This window comes from Dromiciops gliroides, chromosome 2 (assembly GCF_019393635.1).
Source record: "Dromiciops gliroides isolate mDroGli1 chromosome 2, mDroGli1.pri, whole genome shotgun sequence".
NCBI lineage: Eukaryota > Metazoa > Chordata > Mammalia > Microbiotheria > Microbiotheriidae > Dromiciops > Dromiciops gliroides.
Window position 1 is genome coordinate 212,859,602 of NC_057862.1, and position 23,620 is coordinate 212,883,221.

Genomic DNA, 23,620 nt, shown 5'->3' on the forward strand with positions numbered 1-23,620 from the left:
TGCATCAACTGTTTTGCTTAATTTCTTTCTTAAAAGGGAGAGTTCTCTTGAACAGGGTTAATGACAGCAATGTAAAGGAGAGCAACAATACATTACTTTTTTTGCAGGGCAATGAGGGTTAAGTGACTTGTCCAGGGTCACACAGCTAGTAAGTGTCAAGTGCCCGAGGCTAGATCTGAACTCAGGTCCTCCTGAATCCAGGGCAGGTACTCTATCCACTGTACCACCTAGCTGCCCAATACATTACTTTTTAAAATGGTCTTGGTCAGAGGACCCAAATTTGAGTTCTGACTATGCCTCTCAACTGTGTTGTCTTGGGCAAGTCATTTTGCCTCTGAGTCTCAATGTCCTTATCTGTAAAATGAGGGTAGTTAAACTCATTCCTGTGTCATAGGCAGGGTAGCTATGTGGTATAATGGATAGAGTACTGGGCCTTGGAGTCAGATGAGTCTTATCTTGCTGAGTTCAAATCTGGCCTTGGAGACTTACTAGTTGTATGACCCATGGCAACTCAGTTAATCTTGTTTGCCTCAGTTTCCTCATCTGTCAAATGATCTGGAGGGGGAAATGGCAAGCTACTCCAGTATCTTTGCCAAAAAAAAAAACCAAACCCTTATGGAGTCATGAAGAGTCAGACACAACTGAAAAACAACTGAAATGTCATAGGATTGTCTTAAAGAAATATGTTATTATGGATAGATAAATCATTTATTATGCATTTACTATGTGCCAGATATAACGCTAGGAAGTAGTAGAAATCTTATCATCCTCATTTAACAGATGAGGAAACTGAGGAACAATGGAGTAAAGTGACTGGTCCAAGGTTACAAAGCTAATAAGTGTTAGGCTTGGAATTTAAAATCTAGTCTTTTCATGACACTAATGATAAGTATGGTATAAATCTATTAAAAATGACATTAAAGGGGGCAGCTAGGTGGCACAGTGGATAAAGCACTGGCCCTGGATTCAAGAGGACCTGAGTTCAAATCTGGCCTCAGACCCTTGACACTTACTAGCTGTGTGACTCTGGGCAAGGCACTTAACCCTCATTGCTCCACCAAAAAAACAAACAAACAAAAAATGACATTAAAAGCAAAGACTAAAATACCCATGTCAGGAAAATAGTTTTCAAAACTTCATAAATCCTACTAACTTGATAACAGTTTTACTATTTCCAGTATTTCTTCTCAGATAAAGGAGAAATCTTTCTCTAAAGGCTAATTGGACTTCATTAACTACTATTGATATTGCTTGAAATATGTGACCAGACCCTTTTCAGCTTTCGTGGAGGTTTTTGTGTTCTGAAACTCATGAAGCTTCTTGCCTGTTCTTTTAGGAGCCCACAGACAACCTTGAGGACAGTCTTCTCTATTCCCGGCCTGAGTTTATAATAGGCACTGAAGGAGAAGAGGATGAGAACCCAGTTGCAAAGCATGGAGAGAACCCAGGAAATCACACCGAACACCCTGAAAACATTGGTAGGTCAACATAGTATGAAATTCTGGGTGGAACAGTGGGCCAGCCTGACCTTTTAGAGCAAGCATATCTAAAACCTTGGGTTTATTGGATGAGCACAGCCACTTAGGAGTAAATTCTTTTCTAGGAGTACAAACTGAACAGACTATGGGGCTTATGTGTGCTGGTGATTACGGAGCAATAAATAATGTCACAAAGAAAAAACCTGGGGAAAGGAGCCATAACAAATCAGATGTTTTGCTGAATCAAACCAGAATTTATTGGGTGATATTAGAATTTGTGCTGGTAATTAAGTTAGATAAGAAGTGGGGAAAGCTACTGTTTGAACATATATATTCCAAAGCTGAGAAATCAGCACAGTTAGGAAAAACACACTATACAGGGAACATTGACAAGAGGGTAGTTCATTTCATACTGTTACATCTGGGTTTTCAAATAGGTCTATAGGGTGATTAAGTAGAGTCTTGGGATGATAACAAGGATGAAAATGCAGCAATAGCTGATAATGAAAGGCTTTCTCATCCTAAACTCTGCACTCACTGAAAAATTATTTTCTTCTCCTTGGGGACAGTACCAAGTACTACCCACAGAACTTTAGGACACTAAACACACACTTATCAGCCATACCCTTTCAAACTCCAGAGTCTTATGCCAGGCTAAATATCCTGTTTCTTTAATGAATCCTTGTATTATATGGTCTCTTATCCTTTCAGTACCCTTCTCTGGATATGTTCCACTTTATCAATGTCTATGAATGAAAGAATAAAAGGATATTTGTTTAGTATCTACTATGTGCCAGGCATTTAATTAGGCACTAGAGATACAAATACAAAAATGAGACAGTCCCTGCTCTTAAGGAGCTTAAATTCTAATAGGGCTGGTGGAGATAATGCTTGTAAGTAATTGGTGGCAAAGGAAGGGAGTTTTGGTATCAGGAGTCATAGCCATGATTAGTGGAGCCGTAGGACAGTCAGCTGTCATGTCTTTTCCAGTGGTAATAGTAATATTGATTTGATTATTGTTCCCAGAGTAAGAAGTGCAAAGGGGAGGGTAGATATGTGGCAATGAGGCAGATGGAAATATGCCACATAAGGTTTTGGCTTCCTGAATGGCTGGATGGAATGTAAACATGATCTGGAAATGACTAGCTATATAGTGGGTTAGCAGAGTTTGAATTCACTCACTAATCAGGAAAACTTAGCCTATGTGGAATTCCAAAGTAAAGTAGGCTAACTCTCCTATTAAGGGGAGCATGATGTATCTGATGCGTGGAAGTGTATTCTGGAGGATGACTTTTTGAGGTAGGGGGAAAGGAACAGCTGCCTGCAAAGTAGATGGCAAGATACCCACATAGACGCTGGTTTCCTGGTGGTTTCACTAACCCCAAAGCTAGAATGGAATTCTGGTCCAAGCTTCTTTTAAAGTGGTGTCTAGAATTGAACATAATCCTCATAATGTGTTCTGATCAAGGCAGAATAAAACACAGCTATCACCTCTCATCCTAATGTCACCACTAAACTCCTGTAGTCTGCTAAGACCCCCAGGACTTTTCACAAAATTGTTCTCTAAATATACTTTTCCCATCTATATTTATGAAACTCAGCTGTAGAACTTTACATTGATCTCTATAGCATTTCATCTTATTAGATTTTTAAATCAGTTTCACCTTTCAACTTTAGGAATTTACATTATATTTTATCTCACTAGATTTGTCTCACTAAAGTTCCTCAATATTTTCTGGATTCTGACTTAGTTGGTTAATGTATTAACCATCTCATTTTGATATATGCAAATCTTACAAGCATGTCTGCCATACTTTGATTTATGTCACTGATTGAAATATTGATTGGCATAGAGCCAAAGACCCTAAGGATCTAGCAACTTCCCTTCAAGTTGACCGACCTATTAATGACTATTTCTTGGGGTCAGTGATTCAACAAGTTCTAAATCACCTCACCTATTTAGTCTATATCTCTCTATTTGGTGCATAAGGATAGCATGAAAGATTTTTATAAAATAGTTTGCTAAAAATCCATATATTTTATGTCTAAAGTATTCCTCTGACCTAAGTAGCTTAGTTAACCAGTCCAGAAAAAGAATTGGTTCAGTCTGCTATGACCTGTCCTTAATGAATTCCTATTGGCTTTCAATTATCATTGCTTCCTTTTAAAAATGCTTGTTAATCATCCCTTTGATATTGCAGTTTTGTCAGAAATGGAGCTTGTGGGTCTCTAGATTGTAGACTATTATCTTCCTTGTTTTGAAAATCATGGCAAAATTTGCCCTTTTCTAATCCTATGGAATCTCTTTCATTTTATATCATCTTTCAGAGATCATCTCCAGCAATGGTTCAGTGATTCATTCATTCAAAATGCATTTATTAAATAAAAAATAAAATAGATGACAAAAAATAGGCAGGAAGCAGTATGCCTGAAAATGCCTATGATATTGAGATAAAAGGTATCAATAAAATGCTCATTTTTTAAAAAGGAAAAAAACCCAAAATGCATTTATTAAGCACCTACTATGTGCCAGTCACTGTTCTGAGCCCTAGAGGTAGAAAATGAAAGAGTCATAAAGGAGCTTATTATACTAGGGGGTCTTGGAAACAACATGTATACATAAAAATGAACACTATACACAGACACACACACACAGACACACACACACAAAGCACCTTAGGGGATGGGGGGGGGGGAGAACACTAACAACTGGGAGAATTAGGAAAGGTCTTTGGAAGACATGCCACAAAAGCTGGGCCTTGAAGGCAGCCTGGGCTTCTGAGACGTAGCTGTGGCGAGGAAGAACATTTCAACTATATGGGGATAGCCTGTACAAAGGTACAGAGGTGTTGGAGAAAAGGAATTTCATATATCAGTGAGCTTGTTGGTCAGTTTGGTTGGAACAAAAGGTATATGGTAAGGAGAAATGTTAAATCAGTTGGAAAAGATAGTGGGATCCTGATTGTTAAGAACTTTAAATGTGAAACAGAAGTATATATTTTATGCTAGAACAAAGAGGGTGTTGTCCCTGAAGATTCTTGAGCAAAGGACTTACATGATCAGACTTGTGATTTAGGAAGATCAATTTGTCAGCTTTGCAGAGGATTAGGAAGGTGGTGTAATAGTACAGATGAGAGGGGATGTGAGTGGAGAGGACAATAGAGAGATCTGCAAATGTCATTGAGTTGCTATTCCACTGTGATCCTTCCCCCCATGATTCTTCTGGCTGCTTTTGTTGAAGTTGCCATTCATGGCTCCCCACTGAGTAGTCCATTCCATGGTTCTTCGTTGCTCTACAGCTTTGCTTCTTGCAGCCCTCAGCAGGATGCTTTTTCTATTCTCCATTGCTCTGCAGTTCTAGTCACCTTTCCCTGTAGTTCTCAATTGCCAGTAGATGGCGCTTAATCTCTTTGCTGGGACCACCTCTAGAATCCTGTAGTTTGAAGTTTCCAGCTGCTGGTACCATTTCTCATCTACTCCATCCATTATGTATATGTTTTGTATATACTTGTACCCAGTGAGTAGGAGATCTGGGGTTTGAAATGTCTTCTGAATTCAATGCTTTTGTCACTAGAGCATCTTCTTGAAAAAATTATTTAAAACATACTTCAAGAAGGTAGTACTTCAGGTACTAAGTGCCTCTGAGCGTTTTGCATTTATTTCCCCCCATTTTGGTAAATTTCTATTAAGTTGGTAGAATCTAATACATTATGTTGATGTTTTAATACCACTTCTCATTTAATTCCTCCAGATAGATATGAACCTTAATTCTGTATTTGATTCCTACTATTTTGTACTTTTTTCTGCACTTACCATATTTTACTTTTATTGCATTTTTGTATATGTTTAATCCTCCCTTACAAGATGTTAAGCTTTTTGAGATCAGAAACACAGTCTTGTTAATTTTACATTTCAATCTTGTACACAGTAGGCACTTAATAAATCAAGTTTCTTCATGGCCTCTGTTTCTTCCTCAGTAGAAAACGAAGAGATTAGACTAGATGATCTCCAAATTGACTTCTCTTTTTAAATAGCTTAAAACCTGGGGAATATCAGTTTAATGAATGTCATACTTACTGGATCATCTCCTAGTGAGTTCAAGGAGGAATTACATTAATCCTTTGTGTAATTATTTCTTGACAGCAATAAAGAACGATACTGAAAGAAAATTTTGTTACCAGCAACTTCCAGTAACTCTAAGGCTAATTTATACCATTTTCCAGGTATGCCTTTTATAATGTTGGAATATATGCATATGTTTATTATGAATTGTAGTATTTGAGTAAAGCAGTAAAAATGTTATTTGCACAGGAAATGGCAAAGTTTGAAGAGCCTGACATTCTTTTTAACATGCTCAACTGCCTGAAGATTCTCTGTCTTCATGGAGAATGTTTGTACATTGCAAGGAAAGATTATCCTCAGTTTTTAGCCTACATTCAGGATCATATGCTAATTGCAAGGTATGTCTTTCATCTCAGGATTATTGTAAATCTTTGCATTTTAGATTTTACCCTAAAAATAAGTTTTGAATGTGACTTATTTGAATGTGACTCATTTGATCCTTATTTCTCAGTCAAGGAAGCATTACTGAAACTGTATCCTTACTTATTTTTCTTCTTGACATTAATTCTTAGTGGCAAGGGAAGAAATACTAATGCAAATTAATTAGATTCCATAGAAATGCATAAATAAATACAATTAAATAAAACATTTATTAAGCATATATACATCAAGCACATGCTGAGGATGCAAAGACAAAAAATAATCCCTTCTCTCAAGGAATTTAGTCTACTTGAGGAAAATTATATGTACATAAAAATTAAATATAAGAGTAGATGCAAAGTAATTTCTGAAGGCGAAACAGGGTAAAAGGCAGTGTGGTTTAGCAGAAAAAACAGACTTTGAAACAGGATGCTTTAGTTTGAATACTGGCTCTGACTTTTTTTAGGGATCTGATCATGAGAAAGTCATGAAATCTCTCTTAACCTTCATTTCTTCATCTGTATCATGAAGATAGTAATGCTTGCACTAATATTCTGTTAGAGCTGAAGGAAACAAGTTTGAAATAATTGTGAATTGTTAAGGTTGTGCAATTTTAGACAAGACACTTGGTCTCTCTGAGCTTTATTTTCCTTACATACAATAATTAATAGATTGGATTATGGATGAGCTCTAAGACACCTTCTTGCCTTGGCATTCTGTGATTCTGTGAATATGGTATTTTTCAGTGGCCATCCATTTTGGCAATCTGTTTAGCTTAGATCAGTTTCTGAATTTCTTCTTGTTTTTTGCTAATGCACAAATATTTTGTTTAAGAAATCTGGACAATGGCTCCAAACAGAGGAATAACAGGTTCTTGGCTAGAGACAGATTACCTCAAAGAAGGCTATTAAAGTGTATTTGTTTGAAATTTTGCAGATCAGACAAAAGGGCTTTTGACTGGAAGGGGATGAGAAAGAAGAAAATAACCTATATATTTAAGTTAGGTACTATAGAGAGTAACTACTATGTAGAAAGAACAATGGAAATAGGAGAAAAAATTCAAGAAAGGAGCGCTAATAGCAAGAAACACATAGTCTTAGATGTATGTACATAAATGTATACGGTATAAGTAACAAACATGATGAAACTAGAGAGGAGGAAAGTTTGACCTTATAGGTAGGTATGAATGTGACTTGTTGAGATAAGACACAATTTTAATATGACTTTGGAAGCATAATTTTATTCAAATGAATATGATAGGTAAAAGGGCATAGGTAACAGAGTAGTACTGTATAAAGCTATAAAAAGATAAGCTCACGTGAAGAAATTTGGGCATGAGAGGGTGGAGCCATGGTTGGACAGAATTTGTGAAGAAACCAGAATGATATCGAGGTGGTCTATACTGCAACCACCTAGACAGAAAAAGGAAATAGATGAGAAACTTGGGAGATATCATGTTTGGTAATAGAAGAATAACATAATAGTGATAAGAGAATTCAATTGTCCAGACCTTTGCTTAGACTCTCTCTGCAAGCCAAAAGTAGAGCAGCTAATAGTTTCTTGGCTTCTTTTAATGATAATTTTATCCTATAAAAGGTTGAGTAACCATCAAGGAGGATTGCTCTTCTGGACCTGATTCTAATCAGTAAGAAGAAACTGGTAGTGGAAATGATGGGAACTTTGGTGTCAAGTTTAGAATTTGTGATAAAGGAGAGAAGGACAAGCTTAGTCTGACATCTACCCTGATTCTAGGAGTGAAGATTTCAAAATGTTCATAGAAAAGATTGGTAGGACATGATAGATTCTACAGGGGACAGCTAGGTGGTGCAGTGGATAAAGCACCGGCCCTGGATTCAGGAGTACCTGAGTTCAAATCAGACACTTGACACTTACTAGCTGTGTGACCCTGGGCAAGTCACTTAACCCCCATAGCCCCGCAAAAAAAAAAAAAAGAAAAAAAAAGAAAAAAAGATTCTACAGTTCGACAGAAGGTATGGAAAAATTTCAAAAATGATATTCTGAAGATATGAAAAGAAATAATTCTGATAAGAATGCCAAAGGGAGGTTTTCTAAAGAGTCCAATATTAACATATAGGGAATTGATTGAACAACTTATATTTTTAAAGACATATACAGAAGATGGAAATAAGATCAGGTAATTAAAAATTGAACATAAAAGCATGCTATAGTCTGTCAGGCATGATCAAGTTCAGAATTATTCAAGGAATATGCGGATAACAAAAACAAGTTTTTGTTTGGTTTTAGCTGCAAAGCACCTGCAGGCTTTCCATTACCACTCATGTAGGGTCCCCTCAGAAATAACCATGTTAGATTCAAGGTCCTCTGTGGGTCTACATCTACTCAGAAACCATTGTTTTCAAGACCCCACTGATATATTTATTTTTACTAGTCACCCAGAGGACCCAACTAGTTTAAAACAAAGGCATTAAATGAAATTTCATAGTAAGGAGTGTAGGAAGGCAAATACTGTATTGTTTTTTCAAAAATGAAAGAGAATAGAATTTGAAACTGTAATCCAATGAGTGCTATTCTTGTGGGAGAGATGAAGAAATATGGATTAGATGATTTGTAAGTAAACACTTGAATGTCTAAAGAGTAATCATTAACAGTTTAATGTTAACTTGGGAGGAGATCTCTAGTGGACTGCCCTTGCTCATTCAACATTTTTATCAATGACTTGGATAAAGACATAGATGGCATGATTATAAAACTTGAAGATTACACAAAAGCTAGAAGGAAAGATTAACATTAGACTACAGACTCCAGATAGAAAATTGTCTCAACAAAGTTAGAATGTTGGGCTGATTTGATTCAGATTTGAATTAATTCGGAATTTAATATGAATAAATGTAAAATCTTAAACATGGCTTCAAAAAGCAACTTCACAAGAATAAAATGGGTGAGGGGTAGCTAGTAATTAATCTCAAAATGTTCTTGTGGTTTGAATAGACTATAAGCTTAATATGAATCTACATTGTGATAGAGTAACCAAAATAAAGTAATGCAAACTGAACAGCATTTAGAGAGGCACTATATCTTTTTTTTTTAATTTAATTTTTTTTTAGTGAGGCAATTGGGGTTAAGTGACTTGCCCAGGGTCACACAGCTAGTAAGTGTTATGTGTCTGAGGCCGGATTTGAACTCAGGTACTCCTGACTCCAAGGCCGGTGCTCTATCTACTGCGCTACCTAGCTGCCCCAGAGAGGCACTATATCAAGAACAAAGGAGGCTATATTTTTGCTGGATTTTGCCTTGGTTAGACAACCCCTGGGGAATTATGTACTTCATTGAATAGAGTGTTGGACTTGGAGTCAGAAAGAACTGTTTTCAAATCCTGCCTCAGATATATGCTAGATGTGTGATCCTAGGCTAGTCACTTGACCTCTCTGAGCCTCAGGTTTCGCATCTGTAAAATGAAGAGATTAGACTCATTGGCCCCTGAGATTCCTTTGAATTTTGGACACATTTTTTTGGGGGGGAAGCTGGAGAACATCCAGAAGAGGGTACTGATGATAATGAGGCATCTGCTATAACAGTCAGTTGATGAACTGCGAATGTGTAGCCTAGAGAGGAGAAAACTTTTTGCTTTTGTGATACCTGACTTCCAGCATTTGAAGGCCGGTCATATGGAAGAAGTATTCCACTTATGCTGTTTGTCCCTCCAAAATGGAGCTAGAAGTAATGTATGGAAGTTGTGGAAAGATAGGATTTGGTTTGAAGTGAGGAAAAACTTGCCAACAACTAGATCTATCTGAAAGGGCAATGGACTGCTTCAGGAGGGAGCAGACTCCTTGTTGCTAGGTGGTCTATAAAGCAGGGGTTGGTTGATTACTTATTGGTCATGTTGTAGTGGGTGTTGGTTGGATTAGATAGCTCTCTGAGCTCCTTTCCAACTCTTAGATTATGTGTTTCTATGATCATGTATCATGGTGTTTGCTCTCCTCAGAACATACAAATAGGCTATACCTTCTTGGGCCACTCTAAAACAGGTGTATATATAGAAGGGAAGCCCATGAATTTACTGGTGAGGAAAAATGGGTGGGATTTTTATTCATTGCAGAGAGTGAATTAATTCTCAAGGTCATATCTTCTTTAGTTTTCTACTTGCATACTCACATAGTACCTCACATTTCAGTATGATAGCTCAGTCAGGGTGAGATGAGCAACTAACAATCAGATTACAAGTGTCAGAGACATCTTTGTTGTGGGCTTTAACAGCTAATTGTTAATGGCTCCCAGCTGGGATAGCAGCTGGTGAGATGGCACCTCAGCTGTGTGGCCTACATGATCATTGCCTGTATGCTGGTGCCCTCTCTGTCTCTCTGCCTTTGACAGCTACCTTCTGCTGCTTGAGACTCCATGGTGGACATGGCTTAGAGGTGGTGTGGTGCAGTGGGAAGAACATTGGAATTGGAGTCAGAGGACCTGGGTTTGAAGCTTCACTCTCCTACTTACTCCCTATGATGTGGGCCTCAGTTTCCTCATCTGTAAAATGAGAGGGCTGAACTAAAAGATCCCTAAGGTCTGTTCCAGCTCTAAAATCTTATGAGTACATGTGATTTTTGTCATATTCCTTTTTTTGTAAACTTAAATCATTGACAATAAATGTTGTTTGCTGATGGACACAAAGCACTTGCCCTGTCTCTTATATGAAATGAAAGCCTATTCCAGGAGTCAAAACTCATCAGGAACTAGGGAAGCCTTCTCAAAAGAGGGGAAATTTGAGCTGGACCATGAAGGACGTATAAAGTATTTCAGTAGATGGAGATGGAAGGGAGGGCATTCTCAAAAGGGGCAGTAGCATAAACAAAGGCAGGGAGACAGCAAAGTACTTTATCTGTAAATTGTTTTGTTTTGGGGGGAACAGTTAGACGGTACAGCGGATAGAGTGCTAGACCTGGAGTCAGGAAGACCTGAGTTCAGACCCAGCCTCAGACACTTCCTAGCTGTGTGAATTTAGGCAAGTCACTTAATCCTGTTTGCCTCAGTTTCCTCATCTATCAAATGAGCTGGAGAAGGAAATGGCACACCACTCCAGTATCTTTGCCAAGAAAACCCTAGGTGGGATAACAAAGAGTTAGACATGACTGAACAACAACAATTTTTTTTCCGAGTGTCAAGGCATTTTGATGCTGTTAATGATAATAATAATAACAACCTCAATATACTAGCACCTTTCTTTCTAAGGAACTTGAAACAATCTTCACCATCTCCTTGCAATATTCAGCAGAGGAATTATTATCTTCAATGGACCAATAAAATGAGGCTAGGAAAAAAGAATCATGTATCTATTATGAAAAAATATTGGTAGACAATCGGAAAATTCTTTGTCAGCAAAGAAAGAAGAGTTAGTCATTCTGTTCTGGAGTAGGGCTGAGTACTCCTCTTGGCCAAAAAAAGGTCACTGGAAAAGTGTTTATAGAAAAACCTCATATAATGATAACAACTAGCATTTATGTAGTATTTTAACAATTGCAGAGTGCTTCACATTTGTTAACTAATTTGAGCCTCACAACAACCCTTTGAATTAGGTGCTATTATTATCCCTGTTTTACAGATGAGAAAACTGAGTGTGAAAGATTGAGTGACTCGCTCAGGGTCACACAGCTAGTAAGAGTCTGAGGTAGGGTTCGAATTCATTATTTCTTAAGTCCTAGTTGAGCATTCTATCCACTGCACAATCTTGTTCCTTGATGTATATAGTACTTTGGTTTAGATGCTGTAGAAGATATAAAAATGAGATGAATAATAATGGCTTACATTTACAAGCTTAAAAGTGCTTTTCTCATAAAAATCCTGTGAAGTATTATAAGTATTATTGTCCTTATTTCAGAGATGGAAAAAACTGACTTTCAGAGGGTAAGTGCCTTGCTTAGAATTAAACAACTAGTGAGTATCTGAGCCAGGACTGGAATCTAGGTCTCCTGATCTGAAATCCATTGTTCTTTCCACTAGACCACATCCCTGCTTTCAAAAAATTAACAGTCTAGTAGAAAAGATAAGTTTACAAATAATTATAATGCAATATAGTATAAGTGACACAGGGGGCAAATTGTCTTAGAAGATCAATTAAGTGACAAGCATTTAATCTTACTAAATAAATGCCAGGTGTAATGTTAAGCTCTGAGTATTTAAAAAAAGATCAAAATCGCAAAAACAATTCCTGACCTGAAGGAACTTACATACTAATGGAGGAGACAGCATGTAAATAAATAGGTACCTATGATACAAACACATACACACATATAAAAGGAAAGTAACTTTCGAGGGGAAGACTCAAATGTATGATTATAGGAAACATGCAGCACAGGTGGTGATATAGCCTCTAGTTAAAGAGCTCTACTGAACTTACAGCTTCTAACTTCCCAAGATTGTTCATTCAATTGTTGGATAGTTTTTATTGTGATGTGAATAGGGAAGGTATAACAAAGTAGTGTGCATCTCAGAAAAGAGGAGTTTATTTAGTTATTGTGGCTGAACAATGACTTGGAAATGGCTTTGGGAGTAAGGAATATGCCTTCCGGCCCTATGAAATGGGCTAGTGGGGGGAGTAGTCCCGGTGTCAGGAGGCACAAAGTGATATTTCAAATCAAGGTGGGTCAGTAGAAGTACTGGTGTAAAAAGTGTGTGCAGGAATAATGCAGGAGAGTTTATTCACAAAAGAGCAGAAGTTCTGTATTATGCACAGGAGAAAAGGAAACTAAAGAGTAGCAGAAGAGCTGGTCCGGACAGGTGTGAGAGCTGAGTAAGAACAGCAGAAGTGAGGAGTGCTGAGTAGACAGAATTTAGTCATCAGACAAGCATGATAGAGGAATAGCCTTGCATTTCAACTGGAACATTAGTGTGGAGGAGAGGCCAAGTGTGAGCACTACTCTTGGGGCTGAAAGACATGAGTTCAGGTTCCAATTCAGACACATACTAGATCTGTCAGTCTGGGCAAGTCATTTAACCTTCCAAGTCAGTCTCCTCTTTTATAAAATGGAGATAATATACTTATGCTGCTGACTTTACATGGGTTTGTGTCACCTTTACAGTATATATATATAAACATTATTATTAGAGTCTTGTTGGAATGGTAGTGGCTACCTTCCATAAACTCTTGTTTTGTTTTTGTTTTTGCAGGCAATGGGGGTTAAGTGACTTGCCCAGGGTCACACAGCTAGTAAGTGTGTAAAGTGTCTGAGGCTGGATTTGAACTCAGGTCCTCCTGAATCCAGGGCCGGTGCTCTATCCACTGCGCCACCTAGCTGCCCCCTTCCATAAACTCTTAACTCAGTTTTCTATTATACAATGGTTTTGCCTTCATTAAATGAATTCAGAAAACATTCATTAAATGTCTCCCATGAGTGCTGGATTTGGAGTCAGAGGAGCTAGATTTGAACCTCTGTTCTGCCACTTACTACCTTGGGTAAATTTCTTCATCTCTCCGGACTTCTACTTTTTCTGCTATAAAATTAGGGAATTGGACATAGTGACCTCTAAGGTCACTTCCAACTCTTAATCTATGATCTTGTATGTTATAGATTGTGCTAGGTGCTGAAATAGAGAAATAAATAAAACAGATACCTTCTCAAAGAGCTTACAGTTTAATAGGAATTGTAAGATATGCACAGATAAATAGATTGCAGATTAGAATGTTATAGCTATATAAGAAGAATTCAGAGTACTATGTGATTAGGTGAAGGATTCCTTTCATGTAAGGCTTGTGGACTAGTTGGCTGATAAAAGTCCCTTCCAAACTTCAAATCCTGTGATTCTGTAAGAGAGTAATAGGATCTAGTGGTTGGAGGGAATCAGGGAAGGCTTCATGGAGCAGGTAGCATTTGAATCACAGAATCTAAAAGCTGGAAAGGGCCTTTGAGGCTATATAGTTCATAAGATCACAGAATGCAAATCCAAACAAAACCAGCACTCTGTATTGGGATAATTCTGAACCAGTGAACAAGTTTACAGCTAACTGAAGCATTACCCCGTGAAGTTCATATTCCTGAGCATAAAGCAATCCATAGTCACTATTGTATATAGAGAATTGAAGGCTATGGATTTCTTTATTTCCACAGGGACAAAGGCTCAAGATTGTGTTTTTCAGTGAAAAGTATTGTGAGGGGGCAGCTAGCTGGCACAATGGATAAAACACCAGCCCTGGATTCAGGAGTACCTGAGTTCAAATCCGGTCTCAGACACTTGACACTACTAGCTGTGTGACCCTGGGCAAGTCACTTAACCCCCATTGCCCCACAAAAAAAGAAAAAGAAAAGTATTGTGGGGGGAGTTTTCCTTACTGATGCAAATACTCATTGAGTCTAATAAGACTGTACCCATTTTTACTCCAAATTCACATTAACCTCATGTATCTAACCAAGAATGTCCTCTTTAACATTTTCAACAAATGGTCATTCACTTTTCATCTACCGGAACTGGACCTTAAAAGATGGGTAGGTTGTCAACAGATGGAAACTAGGGGAAAGCATTCTAGGTATAGGGAATAATATGCACAAACATATAGATGTCAAAAAGCTTGGAATGTTTTATAGGTTGCATATGATTTAGAATTAAACCAACCCTCTTGATTTAAAGATGAGGAATTTAAGGCTCAGAAGGATTATCTGATTTTCCCATGATCATACAGGTAGAGTTGAATTTGATCCTAGTTCTTCAGACTCTGAATCTAGTGCTCTGTCTACTGTTGTAAATGGGGGTAGTAGTCAAATTTTATTGGAATATAAAATATGAAATGGGTATGTGAAATTTGAGTAGAATGAAGATTAATCTTGAGAAGGGAGACTATTATCACCTAGGGGAGATTACTTCACAAATTTGCATGTTATCCTTGTGCAGGGGCCATGTTAATCTTCTCTGTATCGTTCCAATTTTAGTATATGTGCTGCTGAAGGGAGCACACCTAGGGGAGATTACTTAGGCCATTGCTGTATTCTCTACAGTGTACTTCTTACCTTGTTTAAAACAAAGGGCTCCAGGGATTAACCTGCAGGGATAAGAGAAAGTTCCATGGGGGAAGTGACATTTCAGCTGGGCTTTGAGGCATGGGGGTAGGAAATTAGCAAGTGGAATGTTGGGGCAGAGCATTCTGGGTAGCAGGATAAAGCATGAACAAAGTTAGGGAAATAGGATGACTAGGGGTGTGTTTGGGAAAGGGTGAAGTGTCCAGGTTGACTAGAACATGGTGGTCATAAAGGCAGACGTGGAAGAGAAGGCTAGAAACATGAGTGTAACTTAAAAACATTCCTACCAATCACAAGCCACATTTATTTTAAATGATAGCAGTTTTTTGAAGTTTAATATTCATTCATTAACTTAACAAACATTTTCCAAGCATCTACTATGTACAAGGCCCCCTGCTTAGCACAAGGGAGAGATAAAAGAACCTCTTCTCAAGAAGTTTGCAATCCAATTGTGGAGTTGGGAGGAAAACATGAATGATTATGATACAAGAAAAGGAACTATAAAGGGGAAGTACATACAAAGTGTTGCCTCACAAGGTTGTTGTGAGGATCAAATGAGATAACAAATGAAGTGCTTTGCAAACCTTAAAATACTATATACATGTTAGCTTTGAGAACATTTTTGGTAACTAGAGTATGTTTTTCTTTGTTCCCCTAGCCTATGGAGAGTCATCAAGTCTGAATTCTCCCAGCTGTCTTCATTAGCAGTTCCTCTCCTTCTTCATGCTTTGTCGCTTCCTCATGGTGCTGATATCTTCTGGACAATCATAAATGGCAACTTCAATAGCAAAGACTGGAAAATGAGGTTTGAAGCAGGTACTTTTCTACTAACTTGAGGTTTATCCTGGGGGCAGAGGACATCAAAAGGAACAAGTGAGTTAGCTGCTTCATCTACTTCAAGCAGTGAGACAGTTTATTAGAATCTAATCTTTATATTTATTATTGGTCCTCTTCTCCCTCATTTTCAAAGAACCTTTGTTTGCTGATTTATCTGATTGCTCCGCTGACTGATAGCAGGTGGAACTGCTATGTTCTCTCTTCATTATTCTGTTGTGAGGCACCATGTGCCAGGTTTTCTGTGGCCATCAATTTAGTTGGATTCAATTCATTTCATTGTAATTCAGCCAACATTTATCATACATCTATGTGCAGGACTCTTTCTAGATACTCTTAAGTACAAAAATGAAAGAAGAAAGTCTCTGCACTTAAGGGACGTATTATAGGGGATATAAATAATAAACAATCTTATGGGAAAGGTGAGGCTGGGATAACACATAGGGCATAAACAATTAATTGTGATATAAGATAGAATGTAATAATGGCAAAAAGAGAGGTGTAGAAAAAGGGGACTTTAAATACATTTTCCCATTTGATTCTTCTAACTCACACTTTAAAGGTATTATCTCTATTTTCCAGAAGAGGAGACTGAGAATTATAGAGATGGAGTGGGTCAAGGTCACACAAATAGTAAATAGCAGCACCAGGTATTATTAAACTCATGTCTAATGCCTTCAGGTTCAGTGGGTCCTCAGCAATATTTAGAACTGTTCAAGGTGGGACCAGTGACCTCAATTTATAGGTTATTTTTATTGCTAGTCTAAGTAATAAATTAAGTCATACCAAAAATAATAAAGAACTGTTCAAGGCCCTATGGATTATATAGATAAACAAGAGGGAAACCCATTATCTGAAGGAGCTTATTGTCAATATCATTTGATATGTATACAAAACACTTTTGTTTGTATTAACTCATTTGATTCTCACCTTCAGTCTACCGAGCAAGTGTATGAGAAATTTTAAAAAGAATAAAATAATTGAATATTAATAAACTAAAATAGTAGAGGTTACAAAACTGTACCTAATAAATTGTGCAGACAGAAATTGCTATGGGAATTCAGAAGGAGGAGAGAGGATTGGGGTTGGTATAATCAGGAAAGGCTTCCTTGTGGCAGGATCTCAACTGGTTCTTGAAGGATGAGTTGGATTTAACTGGGCTTGTGGGAAGGAGAGAGGGCATTCCAGGAAAGGAGATAAATCTGAGAAGAATCACATTATTCAAACTTAATAGGGGATCAAATAAGATGTGTGTAAAAGTGTTCTGTAACTAACCATAAAGTAGCATAGAAATGTGGGCCATTAGTAACAGTAACAGCCCACATTTCTATAGCTCTTTAAGGTTTACAAAGAACTACACTGCAACCTTAAAAGATTAGGAGTATTATTGGTTCCATTCTGCATTGAGGAAATTGAATCCCAATACATCTACAAAATCTCTATAGAATCAATTAGCCAATCAACAAGCATTTATTATTATTTACTGTCTGCTAGGTACTGGGACTACAATGACAAAAACAATGGTTTCAGTATCCAAGGAGCTTATATTCTACTGGGTGGGGAATAATACACATACATACAAATAAATATAGTATATATACAAAGTAAACCCAGTGTAATTTTCGTAGGAGGAGGTATGAACCATTCAGGGAATCAGGAAAGCTCTCCTAGGTGGTGGCTCTTGAGCTGAGACTTAAAGGAAGGTGGGATTTCCAAGCTACAGAGGGGAGGCGGGATGCATTCCAGAGAGGGGGCAGGCTGTGAAAAGGCATAGATACATGAAAATGGACTATTGTATATGAGGAAGAGTAGGAGGCCAGTTTGGCTGGAGTGTAGAGTGCAGGAAGAAGAATAACATTCAGTAAGGTTGGAAAGGTATGCTGACCTGTCAACTGTGCTATGCTAATCTTTGTTGTCTAGTGTAGACATGGGCTTAGAATTTGCTCTGAGCAAAATTTACTTATGTATTTCCCCATGTCTTGGGTAGATCCTGTGTTCCTCTCCTTGTCCCATTTCAGAGTGTTTCAGCTTCTTGCTCCATTCAAAGCCCAAGTCAAGTGCCATGTCCTCAGTTGTCCTGGACCTTTCTCCCTCCATCTGGCCTTTGTCTTCTGCAGACCCCATAAGAGAAGGGATTGTTCCCTCCTTGAGCTTCCTGAGACCCTTGTCTCACTTGACCTCACTCTCCCCTTGTGTTAATGTTATTTTGAATTGGCCTTATTTCAGTCTCCAGACCCTGTGAGATTGGGAGTGCCAGGTCGGGGGTAGGGGGGGCGGGGGGGGGGGGACCTTTTGCATAACAAGGAACTAAATAATTAGTGTGAAATTTGTTGTTGAATTCTTAGAAAGATTTATTCCCCGCCCCCCTCAGATATAGTAGTTTGGTAAATATGATGCTAGGAAGCTATTTTGAATATCCAGAAGCCAAGAGAACAACAACAAAACAGCAGGACTGGCTGCCTTTAAACACATCTCAACTAATTCAACTCAATTTAACAAATATTTAGGGCATACTGCTCAGCACTAGGCTTGCTGCTTGAGGAGAAACATTTTGATAAAATAAAGTGGGTTCTCTGCTTTCTTGGTGTTTATGGTGCAGTAGGGAGATTTGACACATAGCTAGATAACTATAAAACAATTATATAGCTGACCATAATTCACATTTGTATATTGCTTAAAGGTTTACAAAGTGCTTTCTTCACCTCTACCCTGTGAGGTAGCTAGAATATGCATAATAGCAATTTTATAGCTAGTAAATATAAGATCAAGGCAGAACTCAAACGCAATTCTCTTAACTCCAAGGTTAGTGCTCTTTTCACTCTACCACCATTATCAGAGAAATGTTAGGTGAGGCCCGAGGGGGAAGGGATAATTATTGGGAAAAAAATGTGGAATGCTTCATGAATCTGGGTCATATAAATTAAGCCGAAGAACAAAAATGCAACAAAAATCCCAGAAATCCTTGGGAATAAAGAGATTGCTCTGTAATCTCTTATTCCACTGCTGAGTTAGAAAAGTAGAAAAAGGCAGACACAATTTCTTTTGATTTAAAGCCAGTGTTTGGGGGTTGCTTTGGGTAATATCTGGTCTCTGTGTGCAGTTCTCATCCTGTGTGAATCAATGCCAACATTCTCTTTGTCCTGTCCCCTTACATTGCAGTGGAGAAAGTGGCAGTCCTGTGCCGGTTTCTGGACATTCATTCAGTGACTAAAAACCATCTGCTGAAGTACTCTTTGGCGCATGCCTTCTGCTGCTTTCTGACAGCTGTAGAGGATGTCAACCCTGCGGTGGCTACAAGAGCAGGGCTCTTGCTTGATACCATAAAGAGGCCAGCTCTACAGGTACCTTGATCGGCACATGGATTCTCCACTCTAGATCATGTGGGACAGATATTCACAGAATCAGAGCATTTCAGAGTTGGACAAGACCTTAGAGGCCTTCAAATACAACCTGTACTGAACAAGAATATCTTCTTCAACATTGCTGATGGATGGTCTTCCAGGCTTTACTGCACTACCTTGTGTGGGATAACACTTTAACTAACAAGACTGTCCATTCCATTTTCAGTTAGCTTTAATGGTTTGGAGTTTTTCTTTCTTCCATGGAGTCTGTGTTTATCTCTCTCCAACAACCACCAATTTCCTTGGGTTCTGTTCTCTGAAGCCAAGTAGGACAAGTCTAATCCCTTTTCTACATGACAGCCTTCGAAATATTTGAAGACTGTTATTGTGTGCTCCCTAGGTCTTCTTTTCTCTAGGCCTCACATCCTCAGTTCCTTCAATCTATCCTCATCTGCCATATTCTCCAGGCCTTTCATCATCCTAGATAGCCATCTCTGGATGTTTTCTAGCTTGCCAATATTCCTTCTATAATTTGACACACAGAACTGAACATCATGTTCCAGATCTGATCTGATCAGGGCAGAATTTTGGAAACTGTACCTCTCTTGATGTAGCCCAAGATCACATTAGTTTTCTTAGTTGACATGTTTTACTATTCACTAATATTGAGCATGTAATCCACAAAAAATTCAGATCTTTTTCAGGTGGATGGATATGTAGCCATGCCTCCTCTATCTTACTATTTGTGGTTTGTTTTTTGATTCCAAGTAAAGAATTCACATTTGTCTATCCCTATTGTATTTCATTTTAGAGTTGACCCAGTGTTTTAGCACATTGAGAGCTGTTTGGCACTAGATTCTATCATTAAACTTATTAGCTATCCTTTCATCCTAGGTAGGTTTTCCCCTAAGGCCACTCAATCTGTTTCTATGTTGATTACCCCTGTTATTAGATGGTAAGAGTCACTAATTTTACTTACCAAAACAACTCAAATTCACAGTTCAGTTAAATAGAAAATTAAGGTTTATAAAACCTTTTCCTCATATCAGAGAAGTAAATTTTTTTTGAAAAATAATAACTCATTCCATAGTTAAGAAGGCATAATGTAAGAGCTGCAAGTGATCTTAGAGATGATCTAGTCCAGTCCTTTTTTTTTAGAAGATGAAACCAAGGTTTGAAGGGATAATTACTTGCCTGAAGTCATATAGCTAGCTGAGTCAGGACTAGGACCCAGGTTGCTGGATTCCTCATCAAATGTTTTTCCCACTATACCTACCACTAGATGGTTTTCAAAAGAAATAAAGCATGGACTCTGCAAGTTATAGTAAGTGTGACATTAATTTCTAGAAAATTCACCAGGATAGTGTGTGGACCTTTAAGAAGTAGTGATGGGGGGAGCAGCTAGGTGGTGCAGTGGATAAAGCAATAGCCCTGGATTCAGGAGGACCTGAGTTCAAATCCGACCTCAGACACTTGACACTAGCTGTGTGACCCTGGGAAAGTCACTTAACCTCGTTGCCCTGCAAAAAAAAAAAAAAAAGTAGTGATGGCTAAGATGCTTCTTTAAGAACCAGCCAGTATCCTCATATAAATAACTAAAGTTATTTCCTTTTCTTGATAACATTACAATACTGATTGTGCAGGTGAGATTTATAGGTATAGTTTACCTGGATTTTGGAGAAGCATTTGATGAAGACTGTTAAGCTATCTTTGTGGAAAAAATGGAAAGATGTGGACTAGACAATAGAATGGTTGAATGACCAGTGAAACTGGTTGTGTGTTTGGGGACCCAAAGTAAACAGTGACAGGTCAATATCAGTTTGTCAAGAGTTCTCTAATAAAGTCTTACAAGGATTTGTGCTTGGCACTGTGCTATTTAACTTTAAAAAATTAGTGATTTGGATGAAGCATAGATGTTACGCTTATCAGTTTATCAGACAAGATGAAGCTGTGAAGAATAGCTAGCAAAGTAAATGAAAGCATCAGGCTATATAAAGATCTAGAGAAGATAGAATGATGGTTCATAGATAACTAGATGATATTTAATAGGAATAAATGTAAAGTTCGATGTTTGGGGCTAAAAATGACTATCATAATTATAAAATGCAGGGGGGATTGATAGATATGAAGTTCATATGTCAAATTTTGAGGTTTTTTCATAATGTACAAGCTCAATATGTCAGTAGTGCTATTTAGCAGCTCCTGAAGCTATTTAAATGTTAACCTACATTAGAGATACAGTGGTCAGAACATGGGAGGTAATAATTCCACTCTTCTGGGCCCTGGAAAGACCCATATAGAGTTCTGTGTTCAGTTCTGGTGCCACATTTATGTGTTGATATTAATAATCTATAATTGTTCAGAGGAGGTTGACTGGGATGATGAAGGAATTGGAGACCATGCAGAATGAGGGTTGTTGTATACTGAAGAAGAGAAGACTTAGGGATATGTGGTAGTTCATTTTCCAGCATTCAGAGAGTTTAATGTGGAAGAGAGATTTGGCTTCTTTGCTTTGCCCCAGAGAGCAGAACTGAGAGCAATGGGTGAAGATTAGAGAGACTCTAAAGACAGGCTCCATTTAGGAGGTGATGTGAACCAGTAGGCAGGTCGAATCTAGTCTCAGAAATTTGACTAGCTATTTTACCTTGGACAGATCTTAGCCTGAGCAAGATTGTTTCTCTACCTGTAAAGTGGAGATAATGACAGAACCCACCTCCCATAGTTGTCATGATTATCAGAGGAGTTAGCATATGTAAAGTGCTTTGCAAGCTTTAAAGTGACATATGAAAGTGAACTATTACATAAGAATATTTTTTCTAATAATTAGAGCTTCCTGAAGGTGGTATAATCTGCCTTGTAAAATAGCATGTACCCCTTCATTAAATGGTTTTGTCCTTTTGGGGTCTTTGTGGTCCCCTGGCTACATGTAACCCACAACATTCCTGAGTGTGACCCTGAATCAGATTAAAGTCTAATTGAGAAATAGTTAACAAAATAAATAAAAATAGAGTAAAACATATCTTATGTTAATATGTGGTTTTCTAAGTCAATATATGGTCTATAGGGATCTTTATGTATAGTTTAGTGGCTCATATTTGTGTTTGAGTTAGGCACACTGTTGTAGAGGAGATTTCCATATTAGGGTGGATTTGAATTCATGGCTTCAGAGGCTCTATCTAATTCTGTGATTCTTTGATTCTGATTCAATAACTTAGGGTACCAAAATACTGGAGTAGAAGAGTGCTGAACTTGGAATTAGGACTATTTGAGTTTTAATCCTACTTTCAACACTTGCTAGATGTGTGATTCTGGGCAAGTCATTTAGCTTCTTAGCTGGATATAGATATACATATATCTCTTTATGTGTGTGTGCACACTCACACACACACACACACACACACACACACACACACACACACACACACACACACACACACACACCACTGACAAAACCAGAACTAGAACCATGGATTTCTGAGTTTAAAGTAGGAATTATAAAGCATGAAATATTGGACTGTATAATTCAGAGGTGTGAAGAAAGAACAGGGTAATAATGATGTAGATGGAAACTATGAGAGAAAAGGGACCTCCTGTTTTTTAGGGCTACATGATACACTACCAGAAATATTACTCTGGTTTAATTTAGAAAAGGATTATGAGTAATTTGGTGGGTTGAAATTGTCTAAGTTGCCTAAAAGATCTTATAAGAAACAAGAAGGGCCTAATTTCCATTCATAAGTGGTGCTAGAGCTCTTTGACCACAGGGGACATTCTATATGTATAGGGGAAGATTGGGTACTTTTCGGTAAGGCCTTAATGTATCTTTATAATAGAGACTGATATTCTCTTTTTCTAGGCAGGGCCGAAAATGTTGGCTCAAAGTGTTGATGTTGTTTTATTCCTCTTCTGTATGTAATAGGGAAGAAAATATACATCTAAGTTCTCTAAGCCATGGGTCTGAGGTCAGTCTGCCATTGGACTGTGGGGTTCATATGGGAACCAGGAAAATCTACCTTTCCTACCTCAAAGGAGTAGGAGTGGTACAGGAGAGTTTGTTGACCTCAACAGCTTCCAGAGGGTTCTATTTCAGTCCACCAAACTGTAAAGGGCAGAATTGAGCCAAATCTACTAAATTGCTGGCAGACATGAGAAATTCTGTAGACAGTCAAGTAGCCAAGGTTCCTAGGAATAGATGATCGTTATTGCTCTTCTCTAAGGTCTGTCTCAGTTCCCTACCTGCAAATCTCTCTACAACAAAAACAACCCCCAAACACTTTTTATTGTTTTCTATTTGATTCTGTCCAGAAATAGGTAGATGGGCTTGGGTGACCTCTTAAATATTAGGAAGGGGGCAACTAGGTGGTGCAGTGGATAGAGCACTGGCCCTGGAGTCAGGAGGACCTGAGTTCAAATCTGGTCTCAAACACTTGATGCTTACTAGCTATGTGACCCAGGGCAACTCACTTAACCCCAATTGCCTCACCTATACACACACACACAC

The 23,620-nt window shown here is 38.0% G+C and overlaps 1 protein-coding gene and 1 non-coding gene across 12 annotated transcripts in view; one reads left to right on the forward strand and one right to left on the reverse strand.

Annotated features, from left to right (window-relative positions):
- UNC79 (unc-79 homolog, NALCN channel complex subunit) overlaps nucleotides 1-23,620 on the forward strand; it is a 323,533-nt gene that overhangs the window by 162,056 nt on the left and 137,857 nt on the right. For all 11 annotated transcript variants that reach the window (XM_043986754.1, XM_043986757.1, XM_043986756.1 and 8 more), the window contains exons 20-24: nucleotides 1,337-1,478; nucleotides 5,622-5,701; nucleotides 5,790-5,938; nucleotides 15,603-15,760; nucleotides 18,938-19,119. In XM_043986754.1, coding sequence (XP_043842689.1) covers nucleotides 1,337-1,478; nucleotides 5,622-5,701; nucleotides 5,790-5,938; nucleotides 15,603-15,760; nucleotides 18,938-19,119 — 711 coding nt within the window. The remainder of the gene's footprint in view (nucleotides 1-1,336; nucleotides 1,479-5,621; nucleotides 5,702-5,789; nucleotides 5,939-15,602; nucleotides 15,761-18,937; nucleotides 19,120-23,620) is intronic.
- On the reverse strand, nucleotides 14,775-14,881 carry LOC122744902. The gene has a single exon (XR_006355237.1). It is a non-coding gene; the product is annotated as a U6 spliceosomal RNA (small nuclear RNA).